Here is a 21,478-nt window from a genome sequence, read left to right on the forward strand (position 1 = left end):
AAAAACACCCTTGAGGCAATGTCCTCTGTACCTTTAGCTGTTTGAGAATGCAAGCTTGCTGCTTGACCTAATATTAGAAAGAAAACTGTAACTGAAGGTCTCATCTATAAGTAGTCTTATTGAATTTGGACACTGACGTTGCACAATACCCTGGAAAAGACACAGTGTGGCTTAAACTGGTATCTGTCATTTTAGAAAGTAGCAGCAAAGACTTACAGATAGGACCCAGTTCTAACAGTTTGTCAAAGGAGCAGCAAGGTGTGGTTCCAAGTGTTGCACAGAACTGCAGAGGCAAAGAAACGAAGGCAAAAAAAAATGTGTTACAACAAAGAAAATTATCAAATGAAAGAACTTGCCTGCAAAGTCAACAATAAACAGAGAGAATAGATTATATAGGGCAAAATAAATTAATTTTATAGCCATTCATCAGTGGAACTTCTGAGAATCTAATTTTTTTTTCTACCGTAAGTGTCCATTAGGACAGATACATAAAATCAAATGTTAATATAAAATTGACTGGTAAGTAATACAATATAGTCACAGCATTATATTAATGCTATATTTTATACCTTTTCTATGTGTTCCACATGCTTATCATGTGACCCAATACTAACCTCACATATGCAATTATCATCAAAATGATTTGCAGTTTGTGGTATATAAGCAAGCTCTGAACTTGAGCAACTTAAAGGTGTTGGAATTCTTGTTGACAGAATGGATCATAAAATGTTATTGCCTGAATTAAAGAGCCACAGCTCTGTAACAGGGACTTTTAACTGATTTGAGTTCAATGGATCTGCAGCCTGGAACCTGTTCACTACTAGCATATGTTCACCATTAGGTTTTCAAGATTTTTTTCCAAATTCATTCTAAAACACTGGAACATTCTTCCTTCATTCTGTGAATGTCTCATTTAATGTAAGCTGCTACATGACCAGTGGGCCAAAAGCACAGACAACAAAGATGCAGAAGCTTTACAGTAGAAAAACAATATAACAGGTGAAAATAAGCTACAGTAACTTACTGGGAATATGCAGGTAGACTTACATCCAAAAAACCCAAATACCAAATGCATATAAACTGCCATTACTTTATTTTTCATTGCTACCCTTATGTTTTAAGCATCTTGTCTCATTTTTGTAAGCACTAATAAAGGCTAGATCTGGTTTTTGCCTTGTACTGGATTTTTATATAATAAAAGACACTCTACATTTTAAATAGGCAAATGAAATATGCTGGGTTTTAGTTAGAGTATTGAAGTACAAAGGAATCAGGACATTTATCCAAGGTCACACACAAACTATAGTACATCCAGGAGATCACTGTAAATATATCAAATCCAGAATTTTGGATTTCTATTATTGTACTTCTGGTTACTTTTTTCTGCCAAGTACACTGTCAATGCACTACCTCTTGATTTCACTGGTTTTCCCTATATATCTGCAACTAGCCACATTTTTCTGGGTGGGGAGTGTGTGTACACATCCCTCCAAGAATTCATGACAAGATCTGTAAGACAAAGGAACACCGAGACAATACTTGTTCATCCACTAGACCTTTCAAAAAGCAAATGTACTGTCATGGCAAAACACAGATACACTTATCCATTAGAACTCCAAACAGTGCATTTTTATCTCACAGCTTCAGAGCCTTTGGGTTCACTGCTCTCCCTTGTAGCAGGAGTATTTCCATGTATCAGGAAATATTTCCAGTGGTTCCTTCTCTGCATTGGACTTCTCTGGCTCATCCAACACGGCAAGTAGTGTCTTCTATTTCTTAAGCGTCTGCTTAGTTTGTACAGTACAGTAGGTCTTCCTGATATACTAGAGAATGTCCTCACTGAAGAGCAGCATGCATTGCTGCCACTGCTGCCTTAGTTGCAGAGCTGCTGCAGGATGGGCCATGTTGCTGGTGCCCAGCTGGGAGGTGCAGCTGGTGGCTTGAATGTGTGGGACGGGGTGGACTCCTGGCCTGTTCCGTTATGGTCATTGTGATGTGCGTAAGCACTTCTGTAGCAAAGGATTTTGCTCACATTTACGTTACCTGATGTGGCCTTATCTGCTTTCAGCTTTTAGTCTCTCTCTAACACAATAAGATTTCTACTTGTGAGAAGAATATTTTCATGTTCACTATGCCAGTAGCAAATTGTTTGCCAAATTCCTATAATCTGTTTTAGCCTAAGATCATGTTTCACTTAAAAGTGTAAGCTCTTTTCTGTTCTTCCAGGCTGGACATTCACATGCTGTCTCTTGCATTTCACTGATATCTCATTAATTCTAGGAGTTCCCATTACTCAAAAGTTAAACAATGCCAGCTTTTTCAGGATGGCCTTTTTCCCTTCTGTTTCAAAAAGTGATACACATTTCCACTAAGCTTTTCTGCTCAAATTAAACAGACTGCTTGATAGCGACTAATATTTTACCCTTTTATTTGTCCCCTCGAACACTCATCCTCATTCATAAATTGTCACCCACTTTCAGGCTAGAGATTTGGTTGACTTTTTCATTTCTATCAGCTATTGGAGACTGGAAACTGTTACAAAACATCTACAGACACATCTTGAAGCAGGTCCTGTACACATCTCAGAACTAAGACTTGCTTTTACATCCGGTGGTTCCCTATCTAGCCCTCCCAATAACCTCTCATACATTTTTAACATGTTTCTTTATTTTTGCTTTTCACATTTCCCATCAAGCTTTTTTGTTTTCTTCTTTTCATTCTATGAAATAAAGTGGCAACAGCACACTAGAAAGACCTAGCATTTTTTTTGAAAAAAAATCTGATTATAAGAGTTGGATAAATGTGATGGGATTTTCATTTGCAAGTTCGAGGTTTTCAGAGAATTCACGCAAAGTGAGAGATGGTTGTTTTACTACTTGTTAAACTAGATTTTTAAAAATTTCTAGGAAATCACACAGTAACATAAACTTCCAGTAAAAAGGGCAGGTGGATATGTATTCAAAAAGCAAGAAATTTAAAATGTTACATCCCAAGAATATTGAACTAAGTCAATAATCTATTCCTAGAGAGGAAAAACCTCTTTTAAGTATACTTTTTAACATTGCTGCATCTATATTATACCATATACCTCACAGATATTTTAAATTGCTGTATGGAGATGAATGTTTCTGTTTAATGGAAAGTACTCAGTACTCAACTCATATAAAGTTATGTACACTTCAAGAGGAATTCATATCCTGCCCCTGCATAGGACAGACCTCATTAAAAGTAATCATATAAAACTATGAAAACATTTTATCCCTGACAGCGGACATGTTCCCCCCACTTCATAATTACAGAATCTTAACAACTATAATCATGTTTCATTACACCAATAAAAAATATTGGCTATGGGAAAAGTTATTAACATAAGAAAGGGACAATTCAGTATTTTTTCTATATCAAGCTACAAAGAACCAGAGTTTGAAACCAATACAGTTCTGAAAATGAGAAGTAAACTGAATATATAGCTAATAAAATTTTGCTACTAACACATCTTTCCCTCAAAATAATCTAATCTTTACCTATACTGGGTCCTCCCATATTCCTGAGACACATGATAACAGAATAATTACAGTGCCTTGATGTATGTTTATAACTTCTCCAGAAGTTCAATCATCCTTAGAGGGAGGTTGCTTTAAAAAGACTGCAGGATATTTTTGTAAAAAGGAATAAGTTTGCTCCCTTTTTTTACTAAGAGGGCATGCATGTATGCAGTGAAAATATATTTATCACATTATTGTCTACCTAACATGTTCCCTTAGTCAGAAGAAACCTGCATTTCATCTTTGGCTCAACTACAGATCTACAAATTGAGTCACAAGAAATGGAGGATACCATGATGAAAATTATATTTTTTTATATATACATAAAGAATAGGATTTAACCCACTGGTTTGGAAAATACCCAAATAAAGAGTGCACTATAGACTTAGCTCTGCTTTTATACACATATTTTATGATAATATAGTATGAACTTTCTGACAAGATTAGTGTGAAATTATCTTGGCTAGTCCAGCAATTAAAATAATAATGTATATTTCACAATGGAAAGTTACACATTATTGTCACTAGTGTTGTACTGCAGTTATTCTCCTAATCAGGATAAGGAGTATGTTGCTTCAATGAGAGATTATATGAGATCAAACATATGCTTAGTTATTTAAATTCTGGTTTATTCTCTAAAGTATATCTCAGTTTCTAAAATAATTTTGTTGTCCTCTCTGCAGGTCTAAGCCTCAAAGCTACTTGTTTCAATTCTCAGAAACCACTTAAAGTGACAGCATCTGTTCTTGTCAGGACTTTCATTACCTCGCCTCAGTACTACACAATGAATCTAACTCAATTTGTAACCTGTGTAACACCAGCAAAATCACATTTGTGCTAAGGGTGGGGATCAGACTGCATCACAGAAATGGGACTGATGGCTCAGTATAGCCTGCAGGCCTTACCCTTTTCAGGTTCTGCACTTCAAATTTGACTCAGCCCTGGTTGTGAATACAAAGCAGCTAAAATGCTTGCATCAGTCATCTCATGTATTACTTTACTGAAATCAAAAGCTATGTCAGGAAACATGCATGAATCTTTATGATGCCTGAGAGCAATGACTCTCAGTCTTTTCAACTGGAAGACCTCCCACAGCTTTTGAAAAAGATGTGGACACATTTTGCACAGTTTCACCACAAAGCTTTTCATTTGCAGTTAACTAAAATGAGGCAGAAATTTCAAAGTTCTCTTATTTTTTGTTTTCTCCTATTCAGTTGTTTGCCAGCTTACACTCATGAGAACGTCTGTGGCTTGAAGAAAACTGTAAGTTTACTAAACCACCATTCAGTATTTGACAAAATCATTCACAAGCTGTGGGTTAAGAAACATCACCCTAGACATCTGTACATGTCTCAAGAATGCTTCTTCCAAATGGAAATCTGTGGTGAAGATCTGTTAACTCTGCTGAAATGATGGCACCTCTGTCAGTCTAATTCTGATTTATTGTCTCCTGAGTGAGTCCAGATACAAACAGCCTGCTTCTTAATATCCTGAAGATCATAATTCAGAAGAGCAATTTCAGCTAGAATCACAGAAATTTCACACTGGGCCTTTGTTCAGCAGCAAGGTGATCATCTCATAGCAGCTTTATACTGGATGAGGTTGTTGAAGTATATTGTACTATATATATGCCAGCTGCAATATATCAGTGTTGATTTATGAAAGACAGCGTAAAGCTCACAGGCCATTGACATTCAGGTCAACTAGGCTTGAATGCAGTGGACCCTGGTCAACATTCATCCAACGCAGAGGCCTGCATTGAACTGGGAGAATAGGGCTCAACTGAGAAAGGCATTTATGCGTGTGCTTAACCACTGGTTAGTGTTTATAATTAATAAAATGGACATGACTTCAGCACATGCTTTAAAACTCCCCCTTAACCAGTGACCAGATGAAGGGCTGCATATCAACCATACTTGGAAATTAGTCCTCAGTAAATGGTGGCAACTTTAGTGCCTCAACACTTGACACAGTTAAGTGCATTGTTTGCACAGTCTGCTTGCTTTACTGTATGAAATTGTTTCAATTTCTGAAGAAGTATTTTGAAAGAGAAATTAACACAAGTCTGAATTCAGAAATAAAAAAAGGAAACAAAGGTAGAGGTCTGAGTACACTAATTGGTGAGTCTTCACTGAACAAAATTATATACCCATTACTAGTTCTAGTAATCAAAATATTGATGGTGGATAGGAATTCAATGATGTGTTTTAAAGACAGTGCCTCTCCCAAAAAAGAGGCTGACTGCCAAATCCTATGTATGTGAAAGCCAATCCTATAATTACCAGATTGCCGTAATGAGAGAACCTGTTTCACATCAAGCAAACACACGTGATTCTCCACTCACCTCTACAAGCAAAGCACTTCTATCAACTTCAGTATAATGATTCATCATTTATTCATTAAATATAAGAGGAGAATGATGCCTATAAGGCATTGTAATTTGCTTGTATTTTCTTTATAATGCCCTACAAAACTTTTTTTTTTTTTTTTCTAATAAGGGAGACTGCATCAGCTTGGATAAATCCAAGATGTCTTCATTAGGACATTAGGAATGATCTCTCTGCTGTTGCAAGTATCTTCAGGCAGAATTTCTTCTGTTAAACTTTTTTGCTTTGATGTTGAACGCCTCCCCTTAGTGAAAGTTCAGTGAATACAGGAAGACAAGGAATAAAGTGGCATAAGGTGTTTCCTTGGTAATGTGTATATCTTTGTCACCAGAACAAAACAAAATAACACCAAATTACTCAAGAACATAAGAAATGGAAAGGCTTTTGAAATCTGCAAGCCAGAAAAGGGAGCACTAATACAGTGCACAGACTGCTGCTAAGCACGACAGAGAATTAGCACACCTTTTGAGTTAAGAGGCCAACCATAAGGATAATGAGATCTAGTTTAATCTAAACTGACATGTTTTATGTATACAAATAAAAGGAAGACCTGGTACAGGCCATATTACCTCAGACTGAGCCCCTGCTGCCTTTGAAAGTCTGTTTTGCACAGCTAAGCAAACAGAGGAAGAAAAACAACAGCTAAATCACCCTTCCTTTGTAAAGGTGTCACTGAATACATAAACCAGAAATTTTTATTTCATCTTGGTACACATAGAAAAACTAATAAGGAACTAATATGTATGAGGGGCAAGTTGCATTCTTTTGTTAATGGACAAAAGATGAGGAAAAAACATATTAACTTGGTAGTTAGTGCATCAAGATATTATACAGTGCGGTACTTGTAATTGTTTAAAATTAACAGTGAGATAAACAACTAGGACCCTATACCAGATATGATGAGATGGTATCATATAATAGAGAAATAAAATATGCTTTATGGCACATCTCCACTTCAATAGGTGCAGCCCACAGAAGCAAGTTCATTTTGGAAGCCCTAGAGATACTTTGGTTTTTGGTCATAGTCTTATATTGAAAAGCAACTGATGGGATCTGCTTGTTCATCCCAAGGACTCCCTAGTTCTAGGTAGACTAGAAATTAGCAACATTCTGCACATATGAATAACACTTTTCATCCTAGTCATCTTCATACTACATAAAAACAGACACTAAAGGTTAATAACAAGAAGAGTAAAAAGATTACATTTTCAAAAGAACTTGGTGAAATTTAAGCTTTTTTGTCCAGTTTGACACCTATACATGACTATAAACATGCTTAATCTGCTAATTCCTCTGAAAACAGTTCACAGTAATTGAAGTCACATTAGCCCTTTTCAAAATGTTACCACATGAAAGAAACAACCATCAAGTCAGACATGACTTCTCTGAAAAAATCGTGACATATTTTTGACTCTTAAAAAATTCCACTTTAAAGTTTTCAGTTTCTAAAATAGGGGTTTTTTTCTCCAATTTTTCTTCAGTGGAGGCCAGTAAAAACATATTCTTGGTAGCATATGACACCCTTTAATAGATCTATACAGACCGTGGTCTGAATCAAGTTTTGTAGAGGCATAATGATTGGAAATGAGCAAAATATTTTGTTGATGTACAAAACCACAACAGAGGTTACTTACTCCACGAAAAAAAACCCAAATATTCTTTTCCATCGGGTACTTATCATAGTAGAACCAAACTTCAGAATTTTATCTGATCTAACACTGTTCTTTGTGAAAAATTGGGGGATTATGAGTTTTAGCTACTGAGATACAAATGTGTTTGGTTTTGATAGACTGCTGTGGAAGCAGGAATCTCTGGAATGGAAAGGGGACAGATAAAAAGAAATAACACCTAAAGCTGGATACAGCTGGATTTCCTATAGCTTATCTGTTAAAGATAAGTCACATACTCACAAATACCTGTCTGACAATGTCTGATCTTGATGATATTTGGAATATGTTATTGGAGGTTCATTTCTGTGCTAAAGGAGTGAGGAGGGGAAACTATTGTTTCTTGAAAATACTTAAATTTAAGACACCATCATTTAATTTGTCTTTAAATTTGGTTTATGTGTAAGTAAATAAATCAGTGAAAAATAAAGAGGCAGTTCAGAATTCAAGTGTCAGGAGATTATAACACTGCAGGATTTACATGCAACTACAAAATTTACCTCCATTTATTCTATTGGCTAATATAACTTTAAGTCCTTTTAAAACATCATTTTTTCCGAGAAGTGCAACCAGCTGCTCAAATTAGTTGCTCTTCCTGTAGAGAGGTTTGTGAAGATCATTCACAGAACCTGCCCTAGTATTCTAGCTAGGCTGCCTATTGATCCCTCTGTTAGGGATGAGATCATCTACTCATGTCAAAATAGCTTATCGGAAGCAATAAATCCACTGATTAATTAAAATCCTGTACTCACAAAGAATGGAATAAGACCAGAAGCTTTGTCTTCATCCAAAACTTTCTTTAGGGCTGAACCACAAACACTAAATGTATCATCTGAAGAAACATTTTTCATCTTCACACCACCAATTAAGGCAGCCCTTTCCACTGATGAATGAGCCTGCAAAGAAATGGACAAGTTTGAAGACAGATACCTTTTTATCGAAATGTAAGGAGTTAATTTGAATTTTAAAAGAAAAAAAATTCTTTCAAGTAAAGCAATACTTGAGAACCTGGGACTGTTGCTGGTATGTAACAGATACATATGTCTCCCTCTTTCATATAGTCAGACAGATGGACATATATATATATATATATATATATATACATACATACACACACACAATACACTAATAGGAACCCTGAAGTATTCTTAAGACCATTGCCATGGCCTCATTCAGACAAGAGTTCAATTAACCTTAGTGAAAGCTTTAATTAACATGTTCACAGTTAGGTGAGATTGATTAAGAGCTTCAGGATTTGGCTCTAAATCAACCAAAAGACATGCAGGTAATCAGCTTGCCTGATAATGATTCAGTTGCTCACTAGCATATTTTTATGGTGTTCAGCTTTGCTGAACTCTAAAAAATATGCATAATGGTATGGTATAGCCTGAGATGTTTTCTTACATTCTTTTTTAGATTACCTACTGACTAAATTACGGTTCAGTCACTCATTCATTTTTTTAGGCAATTAGGGATCATTCCCAATATGTGATTTTATTTATAACCCACTTTATTTGAATTCCCCATAAATACTATTTTTAGAACATAAAGCACATCTCAGCAAATAAAACCAAAGATATCAATAAGAAATTCTTGTAAATTTGTGAAGCGCAATACAATAATAGCTCTGTTAACAGTAAAAGGTATGTTTAGCCACAAAATACTCTCCTTTAGAGCATGACTAAAAGAACCCCATACCTTTTTAACTTTCATCATCTTAAATGTCATTGATTTGAAAGAGAAAATTCTTTACCTTTTCATATCATGACGATTTTCATTCATAATCTCCATCCTACCCTTGTTGGTTCTTGCTAGTACCTACAAGAGCACTTACTAATTCTATTCTAATTTAGCATATAATCATGGAAAAGATTAAGCCAAAGCATAGGTTGAACAAGACCAGATAAAGATAAAGGGTTTGCCTTTCAACTTCACATATCCCTAGAATGACATGTTTTAAAGGCAGAATTACTATTCACTTGTATCTCAGCAGTGTCTCTTGTTAAAATACTTTGGTAAACTAATTAGGCACCAACTTGAGAAAATTTGGAAGTCTAGACTTGAAACATAACTTTTGATGTGGGAAACAATGTGCACCATAGCAATATCATACTCCATTCAATGTACAATGGAAAGAGGTATTTTATAACTGATTTATACAAGAATCGCAAATAAGAAAACTATAATAATAACACTGAGGTTGTTAGTCAGAACTTCTGAATTGCTTCCTCAAATCTCCAAAATTGTAATAAGGCAGTCTGATAACTATAGCCATTCACAATCTTAAGGTTAAAACTGCCAAGATGCATTATAACAAATCTTCAGTAACCTGCTTCTCCATGGAATTCCTAGTCCTCAGCAAACTACTCTCAAAAATCTCCCACCACCCTTGAGGAGAGCAAGGAACCAAACAGAAATCCATTAAGTGAGTGGGTAGCTGCTTAAGGTACCCAAATAAACATGCCCAAAAAAAGGCTGATGAAGGAAATGGCCTGAGAAAATTTGAGAATATTAAAAAACTACCCCAGTTTCTCTCCTGGTCCCAAACAGTGAGGTGTCTACTGTCAGGGATACCTGGATGTTCCTCTCAGCTCCAAGGTCTCATATTCAGTGTCCCCTGCAAGAGAAGCCTCAGCCAGGATGCTCCAGGCACTAAACCAGACAGGAATCTTTTTCTGTTCTCTCCAACCCCCCAGGTAGTTATTGAAGAAGGATTTGTTGCCAGTCCTGCTCTGTACTCATTAACACAAAGCAAAATTATTTCAGTGGGATAAAGATTTTCCCAAAATGCCTAGAAGCCAAAAATGATCTCCCAACATATATGAAATCTGAGTTCAGCTTTGCGCTCTGGGTCTCCTCACCAGTCAACTTTTTACCTTCCTCCTAATTAATTCTTGCAGTGTTGTGCTCTGTCAGTGCATTGTTTTCCCTCCCACAGAATGGCTTAGGTTTACTTTCTTTGGTGGATTATTGCCTATGAGTCATACAGGTCTGTTCTTAATGCAGAAGGACCGGTGAGCTCTACAACAATCTGCTTTGAAAGGTCGGCAATATCTTACGGCAAATCCTTCTGTAAACATAATATCCTCTGACCTTCAATAGGCAGGAAGGCCTGTCAGTCCTCATTTCAGGCCAGCCACTTACATGGGACAAAAAAATGAAAGAAAGTAAAAGGCTTTCTGCTTCACTGGGTCAGAGTTTGAGCTCTCTGGGATTGGTGGTCTGTATAATAGAGACTTTAGGGTTACAGACAAAAATGGATAAATACCCTTTTTGAAAACAGTTATCTTTCCTCATATTTTTTATCCTGACTTTTCACCCTACAAGCATACTCCCTCTTCCCACCAGCAAAGAGCAATTGTACTTTTAACTTGTTCTCCAGTGCTTTTTAATATACACTTAGTAGTAAATCAAGATAAGCCTGAAACCCAGCCATTTTATTCTGCCTAATCAGACATTACTTTAAACTAAATATCAAGTACTGAATAAGTTTTTTCTATCTCATTGACAATTAGATATGAAAATGTCACAGCTATTTAGTGAAACAACATTCCTTGGCTTTTCAGTAGGATTACTGTGTCAGAAAGGTAGGAGCAGCAGAACTCACAAGACTAAAATTTGCTTTCATTAACAGTGAAAACCTCTAATGATCCTGTCTTGCTGAGAATTTAGTCCAATTCAGTCTGCTAAATACCACTCACAGTCTGAAATCAAGGATTATATTTTCTGTTTTAAGATTTCTTATCTGGATTGATACCTGAAGATCTTAGAAGTTTTTTTCTTTAAAAAAAATAGTAATGCTTTGGGCTTCTTCAGCCCAAACTACGACCGGTTTGCTCTATATTAACACACTGGGTTTATCTGTGTGCATGCACCTGTACCCATGTGTACATACAGAGGGAGGATGTATGTGTGTTTGCTTGCTTGCACATGTGTATGTAGGAGGAAAATAATGCGTGCATGCATGGATACACAAGCCTAGAAGTAACAAAAGATGGTCTAGGCTTACTCAACACAACTGAAGTTAACACCTTACTCAAGTATCTTTATTTATTTGCAATTGTTAAGTATAGACCCCATGTTTCCATGGTTTTGAGAGGTACTCACCTGATCAGAAGCATAGGCTACCAGTCTGCCCATGATGTCTGCTTCTGTTAGCTCAGGCTTCTCTAACTGCACCCGTCTGATAGTTTTTGTTCTTGCAGCAAGCAGTGAAATGAGGGTGGCCTCACTTGCACTTCCCTGTGGGACAAATTGAAGGAAGGTTCAAAAAGGAAGACATGCCAGAAGAAGAAAAGGAACATTTTCTTCTGTATGAATCTGCAAAGTTGTTAACAGAAACTGTGTATGAGAAATCTCATGCTTTTTAAGAATATGTGTGACAGCAAGGGAGGAATCTCTATTTGATCTTGGTCTCCTTCTTCCTGATGCCTCTGTCTGCTCTCTTTAATCTCTGTACTTGTTCAGTTTAGTCACCAGCCTTGCTATCAGTGCTAGAAAGCTGGACTCTCAGGCTTAAAAGCATGTGAAAAGGCTCTTGAACCAGGCACTGATCATTTGTTAACCAGTAATATGGCAGAGTAACTGTTGATTTCTGTTACCCTGGATTTCCACACGTTTGACTTCCATCAGAATCTGACTGTCAACTCTCATTTCTATCAAGCAACATGTTATAATGTTTATTTAATATTTAGAGCTACCCTGGGCAAATCAGTTATTGTGGCTAAAAGAGGAAAAAACACTGAAAAAGCAAAGCTATGATTCAATATAGCTAACTGCATTTCAGAGTATTAGTTAGGTATGTTTTCTTCATCAAAAACACACAGATGAAAGGAAGTCACACACTGTTTCTAAATTGCACTTTGACTCACAAAACATGGGTTTAAATTGTGCCTTGGATACTCTGTGACAAAACAGAGGGGAATTTTTTGTAACAATCTGTAAATTTCATAAGAGAATACAAAGTCCCACAAATTCTTTTTATGATTTTCCTCTAGATCAGGCAGACGAAACACGCTCTCAACTGCTCTTTCGAACTATAAGTAACAGTTTGTTAATACAAGTTCATTAATGTCAGTGTTTTAGGGTGTCCATACACAAGATCAAGTTTTAAGGTACTTTCAAAGTTTAGCAATTGTCATGTGAATCTTCCTCTGCCAAGCACATAACAGTGCAATGAATACACTTGCTTCTATTAATAAATATGTCTCAGAAATATCCCCAGTGTCAACTAGCTTGTTTTGGAGTGATGTTTCTTATCCTGTAGCAAAATTCTGTTGAAGAACTGTGTATACTTACTAATTACAATAAATGTTTAAATATTTGGGCAGTCTTATTTCTTCTCTGGAGATGGGCCTGATCCTACAGATTTCATACATGAAAATGATCCCAGTGACTTTCTCTTTAAGGCTGAAGTTAGCTGAGCTATTTATATAAGACAAAGTTTCCTTCTACACATGTCAACATCTCAACACTGAGTGAACTCAATCCAGCTGAAATTCAGCAGCCTCATGAATGGGGTAAGCAGGAAAAAGGACAGTCCCTAAATGTCTACTAAATGTACTGCGATGATATTTCATCTGCCTTTCTGGTGGTGTGGGATTTGAGGAATTTAGACTCCAGGGTCTGCATCAGAGCACAAAAATGAGCTGGAGACAGTTTTATGCATTTCTTATATCTGCTGTTGCATACAGCGTTATGGCAAGCGAGGGAAATATTACAGATACAGAATGGTCTAGGAAAACAAATATCCCTCTTGGGTCAAGTAAGGTAGAACTTCCATGTGGAGGCAAGGAGTGAAGGAAATTTGATCCATTAATTACGGAAAACATAATCTGTCAACCCCCATTTAATCTTATTCTGACTATGATCTGTAGTCAGATACTCAGAATATCTGAACACTGAGAAATCATGCCTGCCTGTAGTTCTCAGAACTCATGATGCAAGACTGTGTGCACACAATCATCGTCTTACACATAAATAACTTTCAAGATCATAAATAACTTTCAAAAAGTTAAATATCTGAGATAATTGTTTTGGGTCCCTTAATATCAGTGGAGAGAGGTAAGCATATCCAGAAAGCAGTAATTCCATTAATTTTAGGCAAATATTCCAGACTGAAATAAATGGTTCCTCTAAAGGTACTTTCTTGTATGTGTTCATCTTTATCTGACAAAATGTGGGATGAACCTCACACAGTGTAAGTTTTCTAATGAGAAACTTCTGTCATCATGTCTGTTAGCAAAACTGTTTCTGCCATGCTCAACACATTATCATCTATGTAAGCAGTGAAGAAAAATACCTGTACTTCCTGACAGTCCTGTGAGCTAGAATGACTTGGGTCCTGGGTGTCCAGCAGATGTGAGGAACGTCACCTATTTACTGAGAAGCTGGGGTTTTTCCTTTTTTTTTTTTTACAAGCAATATATAATCTTTTAAAAGAACCCTGCATAATCAGAAGACCTGCATAACGGTCATGTACTATCACACAATGTTGCCTGAAATGCCTTTTCCAGCAATTCAGCAGATGAGAATACTTTTCATTTGTGCAAACCACTGCAACTTATTGTGATGTTCATACAATTTTTCACATAAGTTATATGTCCTCATAATGAAGTTGGGCAACATAAAGCCTGTGTGCAAGATCTAATTCCATCTCGCATTAGGCAAGTGACTGAAAACAACCTTTCTAAACCTGGGTTCTTCACAGTAAAGTTAGGTCTGGCAGCCTTGCATTTAATATGTGAAAAATAATACTAATTATTACTTTTATTAAAATATATATTTAAGGGGATACATGAAAATCTTTTCAATACATGTGGAGAAAGTGGCTTTTTTTTTTTTTTTTTTTTTTGTGTCTTTCCAGGATGTGTAAGGAATACACATATTGAAGAAATGCACTCAAATATATATTTTTTAAAAAAAGTAGGAAATTCCAAAGGTTAAGGCATTCATTTGAGATCTGGAAGTATTAGCTCCCATATGCTAGAGCCTGCCTGGTTGGGCAGGCAAATCACTTAGGCTCAAGAATAGCTTCAGCCTTTTGAGGAGTGCCACAAGATGTCCTGGCATCCTGGTCGTTCATCCAGGCTGGTGCATAGTCAGTATATGCAGCAGTTCTTGTATGAATTTCCTTACACAGAAACAAGGATGAAAAGGAAAGGGCCTGTTACCCAGCTGAATCTTGCTTCCTGATATACAGCTGGGACGCTGCCTAAAGGCACCTGAATCCAGCAACTTGGAAATGTTTTTGGATGTCTCACGATAGACATAGGCTTTTTCACCTTCTCTCAGTTTCCATAAGTCACCTTTTTTATACTGAAGCTTACAGTGTTTGCAGAACATGGTTTGTAAGGCTCTTCTATTCACTTGGCACTGAAGTCTTGTGCTAAATATTTTTGAGGAAAAATCCCTTGGTTCTTGAACTACTCGGCTAACTGACATGAAAGATAAATCAGCAGTGTTCCTTGCCAGACCAAATATAGGCTGAGTCTCATTTTGTTTCACCCTTAAAATACTTCTTTGCAGAACAAGAAAACTCTTTAAAATTCAAAGTAGGCACACTTTTCAGCAGTTTATCTAGAATGAACAGCAGGATACAAGTTTCAGGAAGAAAGTTGCTTTCTCACTTATTTTTAAAAGCTGTTTTTTTCTCCTCTTGAATGCTGTATTCTGCATTAAGTGAAGGATGATGATACCTTTCCTTTTACCGCAAGCAAACAAAGGTTGCCATGGCAAGCAGGCTCAAGAGGCGGAAGAAATATCAGCAAGAGCTGATGTTCATGTCCACCAGAGCTCTGAACTGAAATTTTCTTTCATCTTTTGCCATTTTCAAGTGTCATCCTGCACACAACAACAAAGTGCTTCATATTGACATAGACTTTTAAATGTAATTAAGAATCAATTTTCACGGGCTCAGTTTTACCCAATACCAGAATAATTACTTGGTATCTACCAAGAGAATGACTGGCACTTTCACATGCTCATGTTGTCTTTGCCTCACACTCTCTTATTTTTATCATTATTGTTTCAAGAGCAAGACAAGAAGATCTGCAGCACAAATGACTTCATCGTAAGCAGAAACACAGAGCCCACTTTTGATTGTTGAAACTGACTGGTTTCTGATGAAAATTATGGGCAATCCAGCATTGGAAAGGCAGTATTTCCTGCTAATAACCATCAGACATACTTGCCTGCTTTCACCGGTACAAAATAAATAGTTTGAGATGTGTGACAAAAGCGTGATTTCTTGAATATAACCCCCTCACTAGTAATCATAATGATAAAGATCCTAACAGAGCAAGCAGATGAGTAAAGAGTTATACTGGAAATACACTGGTGTAGGTGCGGCTCTGCCTAGGAGAATCATAGCAGTTGGGTTAAGTTCATACTTGCCTGGTAACATGTTGGGAAGAATTCACTGGAATATGCTCTAGGCATTTGCAGCTGAGAACAAAGAAAGAAGCCTCCTAGCATGTAATTCGCATGTATTTTAGAAGACTATCTTAGAATAAAGTGGATTATGCCCTGGCCTCCAATAACCAGAATCCGGAGATTATTGAAGTAGCACAGAACTATTATTTAAATTTCAGTCTTTTTCATAGTAGAGACTTATTTTAGTTAGATTAAGAGCTGTGAACAGAGTCTGCTTTTGCTGAAAGACCATGCACTAGTGGAGCCATGGCTGACAAGCAATATAACTTTATTATGCATGCAAGTTCACCGATTGATGATATATTCATTATCATACAGATACTCTGTTCAGACATTGTAGGCTTTCATTCGGCAGTCAACGTTAAAGTCTGGGCGTTTTGTTCTATTTTGGATACTGCAGTGTAGTCTGAAAATTGTATTATCTAGTGATAGAATCATTTAGGTTCAAATTTTAAGCAGCTCTTCATTGTATCATTCCAATATTTCATGCTGTTATATAATGAAAACTTATTAAAATAATTTCAACTTATTTGACAAAGACTGATAGACTTTCTTCTACCTTCTATTATTTCTACTTATAGAAGATTCTCTTTGATGTTCTTATCCATTGCTTGATCTCTGACACTTCTTTTTTCTAAAAAAAGGAAGGCTGTTTTGAAAACTGAATGAAGTAAACAGTTGGACATGTGTAAGGCAGAATTCATGGAAGCCTTTGTAACCACTTTTCATGATGCTTTACTCAAAATCCTCAGATATATTTCTATCTGAGAATTTTTTTTCTATTTTCAGCCATGAAACATTGCTTCATGTTGCTGGTAAGTATGAGCTTACTTCACTTGATCAACAAATTAAAGTTTCCATCCTACGTGATTTTTCAACATTTTTATTTAAATTTTAAGCCCAAATTGTGCTGTTAAGTTGAATTACTAGCAATTCTTCACAGAAGAGTGTTTCAGATTTCAGCTGCTCTGAAAACAAAACCTTTACTTTCATAAATGATCCTACCCACATATGGACTTTCTCACAGAGCATCAGTCTTTCTGAAAAGGAACCCATGTGGCAGAAAAAATAATATCTTTCCTTTATTAGTTTTTTGGTATGAAGATTTTACAAAATTATAAGCTCCACAAACTCATCCCCCATTCTTTTTCCATGTCCCCTCTTACCTGAATGACTCCTCCACCTTGACCATCTTTCCCAGCTAAAAACTCTTCAGGCAAATTAATCATCTTCCCTAGCCAATCCAGCATGACAGTTTCCAGCTCTGTGCAGGCTGGACTTGCGGCCTGTGTTGAAAAATAGATCAGAGTAAATAACCTCACTAGACCATGAAGAGAAATAGTATCTACCAGAGCAAGAATAACTTTCTCTCTCTTTCTGTCTTCTGACTATAGAATAGCCGACTAACTGCATCAGCTAAATTAGGGACCTGAAGACCATTTTGTGCATGTTGTTTCTAATACTTACTAAAATAAGTCAAACTGGGCCTCATGTAGAACCGTGACTATCAAATGTCAAAGTCAGGATTTGTATCTTGCATATATTTTTTTCAACATTAAATATCAACGTCTTTTGAGAAAACCCCATCTCATATGAATGTGGGGGTTTTTAACATAATGTTCCATTTATCCAAATGATAAAAGAAGTAACAACACTGTGTGACAGGCAACAGTCATACTACTTAATGAATTACCAGTAAGTTTGCACTGCTACCACTAAATTCTGGTGATTTTTGAAGGAAAAAACTTCTAAGAGGAAATAGCCTTTTATTCCTGAAGACATTCAGGGTGTCTATGTAAAAACACTTAACTAGTCAAGGAAATATAGCTATAAAAATGGTCCTGTGACTTCACTGTTATTAATCAATACTTTCATTGAAAAATGTTACTGAAAAGCTTAAAATCTCAGCAAGGTGAAGCACCATTACCACCTAGCAGTACAAACCCCTGTAAACTTACCCAAGAGAAGCCCACACATCCTATTCCACCACACAACATATCTGCAAGAAGAGCTGGGAAGGAAGAGGCTGCAGGGAAGTAGGCAAAGAAGTATGGACTGTGCCAGTGAGTCACCTGTATTAAGGGCAAAATAGTCATTTTTAACTAATGCAGGAAGCAGAAAAAAATTGTCACAAAATCAGAAAATATTAGAGGTTAGGACCAGTCAAAAGTTCTCGACTACCCGGCTGTAACACAGGATCCCATTTTTTTCTCAAATTTTTCTCAAATTTTTTAATCTTTCTTTTACTTGATTTAGAAATTAATTAGTTCTTGCCCCCATCTCCCACCAGTTTCAAAATCAGAATACTCCCTTTGTCTGCCTAGAAGACAAGAACTGCATGGACACTGGCAGCACGAGTTTCTGTGCAGGGCACTGCTCTTGAGTCTCTGCTTTCAAGGATGAAAGAACAGAATACGTTCTTTCATCTCTGTCATGCAACTGACTTAGCAAGACTGTCTTCAGTGCAACAGAGGTCCACAGAACTCTCTTGCCCACACTCTGCAGTTATTTGCTAAAATTCAGGCACTGAATTTGGCCAAACAGCTCCTCATGATGAAACGAAACAATCCATTCCAGTATCCAGTCCCTTCTGTAGAAAATTAAACTATCATCTCCCTATGACAAGTTGTGATCATACTAATACGAGAGAACAAGACAATAACTGCACAAATTGTAGTCAACTGTATTGCAGCAGCAATATTTAGAATGATCTTATGCAATATCTAAGCAATTTTAAGCGTCCATGAGATACTTGATAGCACTCTACAACTTGTATCTAATAAAATTTGAAAACAGGAAATGTACTGCCACACTGCAATGGTCAGTGGAAATAATGTGATATGATACATTTGGCAAAAACAGCTTTTACATTCAAGATAAAAAGCAAATTTTAGAAAATGGTGCTTCTAGAGGATTAGCTGGACTATAAGGAAGAATTTGTATAAGATCCTTCCTTGGCGGGAAATCCAGAGGCTGCCAAGTTATTGAAGCCTAGCCTTTTCCTGCACCATTTTGTTTTTTTAATACTGGAGTTTTTCTGTTACAGCTGGAGGATGGTAAGAGCATACACTATCTCTTGACTCTGCTCAGTGTTGCCTTACTGTTTTGTTCCACATTCTGACTTCTGATGAATTTTACCATTCACTCTCCCATCTCTCCCAGTCTGCGATAAGGTTTCTGGTTCTGGAGCTAACTTAAGGATCACTGTACTGCACTGTTCTGCATGCTACAACTATCCTTTTATTTCCTCTTCTAACCTTCTTCATGCCTTAGTTTGTCACTAAGGGACATGCTCTGAGTTAAGGGGAAACTGTCTTAACTCTTGTATACACCATGAATCAGATATCACTTTCTCTGCTGTAGTATACCATATATAATATTTCAGATGCCCCTACATCTTTCCTATGAAAACAGCCCCTATCCACTACAATTTTCCACTGTCTAAACTTGCCCTGTACCTGGTATGTTCAAGATTTCACTTTTACTGGTCTCTAAGTCCAAACTGCTCAAATCAGGTATCCAAGCACAAGCTACTGTGAACATTTTTAGCTGTATATCTTACATCTGGTCAGGATCTCTTCCTTTTCTGTAACAAAGTTTTAGAGCACTTGTGGCAAACACCTTCTTTCACAAATCAGAAAAAATGGGATGGGACTTGGTTCTTCACAGGAAAACAATGAACAGATAAAAAAATAACTAATAAACAGCAGTCCCTGATAGGACCCACACACAAAGACTTTCACTGACGTCCATAATGAGTCAGGGCTGCCACTGTTAATCTCCCCAGCTCTAATCCACCATGATCTGTAAAACTTGTGACATTCATCTTGGGTTAATCAGGTTAAACTGCCTACTTGCTGGGAGCCATTTGTCTGATGAAACACAGCATATTCCAGTTGCACCACTCATGAAAATCAAAAAAGCCAAAAGCCCTAGGGCAAATGCAGCTGCAGTTCTTCCTCCTTCCTCCCCTTCCCCCTTCTCTTGAAGCAGCTTAAAATTAATTTCTTTCACCATGTTGGAACAGACACACTTTGTCAAATACTGCAAAGCGTGTGACATAATTGATGCTTGTTTTTTCAGCCCTCTGCTGATAAACAGTGATACACAAGTGTCTTGGGTTCAGTAATTACCACTCTAATGCTTCTCAGAGACATTTTATTTCCCAGATTTCTTCTAAGGATGTCTTTCTTTCTGTGGCTTGCTTAGTCTAAGCAAGAGTCTTCCTTTACACACACTAAGAGGAGGTACTTATCTGAAAGTTCATAGATTAATGGACCCAATGTGGTGAAAATTAGTGTTTTCAGTACTGCTATTTGCAGTTACAACTAAACTCGATCATTTTTGGCTCTAAATAAGGAGATATATTTCAAGACAACAAAGCAAGTATAAAAGAGAAGGGTGACTCCCACTGATATTTTTATATGCAGATCCTTTCCACCTTGGCTTCCTGCTGTGGAGATCAGAGTTCAGCAGTTGTTCCCTCAGTCCCTGTGATCCTTTATGCAAGAGAACAGCAGGACTGCATGGGGCTCTGCCTAGGGATGGACAATGAGCCAGTCAAGAGCTTATGGGTCAGGACTGGTGGAGATTTCAAGATGGGCAACATTCAGAACATTCAGGTGGGTGTCTGCTATAGACCACCTGATCACAAAGAAGTACATGAGTACAGCATTCAGACAGCTGGAAGAAACCTAATGTTTGCAGGTCATAGTCCTCACAGGGGACTCCAACGAAGCTGATATCTGCTGGACAGACAATACGGCAGGGCACAACCAATCCAGGAGGTTTCTGGAGCGCATTGATGATAATTTCCTAACACAGGAAACCATGGAAGAACTGATGAGGAGAGACACGCTGTGGGACCACATACTTACAAGCAAAAAATAACTGGTCAGGGATGTGAAAGGGGCAGCCTTGACTGCAGTAACCATGAGATGCTGTAGTGAAGGATCATGAGAGCAGGAGAAAAGGCATGAAGCAGATCATAACCCTGGGCTTCAGAAGAGCAGACTCTGGCCTGCTACAGGACCTTCTTGGAAAAATCCTATGGGAAACAGACATGGAGAGAAGAGTGGTCCAGGAGAACTGATTGGTTTTCAAGGATCATTTTCTCCAAGTTCCAAAATGATTTGTGCCACATGCCTCAAGCAAGAGTGGCAGGAGGCCTTCACAGATGAACAATTAGCTCCTGACAATGCTCAATTTGAAAAAGGAAGCATGTAAGAAAAGCACGCTTTTCAAAAGCACCCTTTACAAAAAAGAGTGACAAAAGACAGGGAAAAGGCTGAGGAGCTCACTGCATTTTACACCTCAGTCTTTACTTGTAAATTTGCCTTCAGGAATCCCAGGCTCCTGAGACACATGGGAAAAGCCTTGAGCAAGGAAGACCTCACCTGGAGGAGGACCAGGGTTAGGAAACATTTAAATAAACTGGACATACATG

At 37.2% G+C, this 21,478-nt stretch overlaps 1 protein-coding gene across 4 annotated transcripts in view; it reads right to left on the reverse strand.

The window, feature by feature from the left end:
• The window catches only part of DDC (dopa decarboxylase), a 65,390-nt gene that overhangs the window by 34,925 nt on the left and 8,987 nt on the right, over positions 1 to 21,478 (reverse strand). For all 4 annotated transcript variants that reach the window (XM_026841558.1, XM_026841556.1, XM_026841557.1 and 1 more), the window contains exons 3-7: positions 17,991 to 18,104; positions 17,199 to 17,318; positions 11,707 to 11,841; positions 8,352 to 8,495; positions 217 to 283 (exon numbers count right to left, since the gene is read on the reverse strand). In XM_026841558.1, the coding sequence (XP_026697359.1) occupies positions 217 to 283; positions 8,352 to 8,495; positions 11,707 to 11,841; positions 17,199 to 17,318; positions 17,991 to 18,104 (580 nt within the window). The remainder of the gene's footprint in view (positions 1 to 216; positions 284 to 8,351; positions 8,496 to 11,706; positions 11,842 to 17,198; positions 17,319 to 17,990; positions 18,105 to 21,478) is intronic.

Source organism: Athene cunicularia (genome assembly GCF_003259725.1).
Source record: "Athene cunicularia isolate RWA chromosome 2 unlocalized genomic scaffold, athCun1 chr2_part1, whole genome shotgun sequence".
Classification (NCBI taxonomy): Eukaryota; Metazoa; Chordata; class Aves; order Strigiformes; family Strigidae; genus Athene; species Athene cunicularia.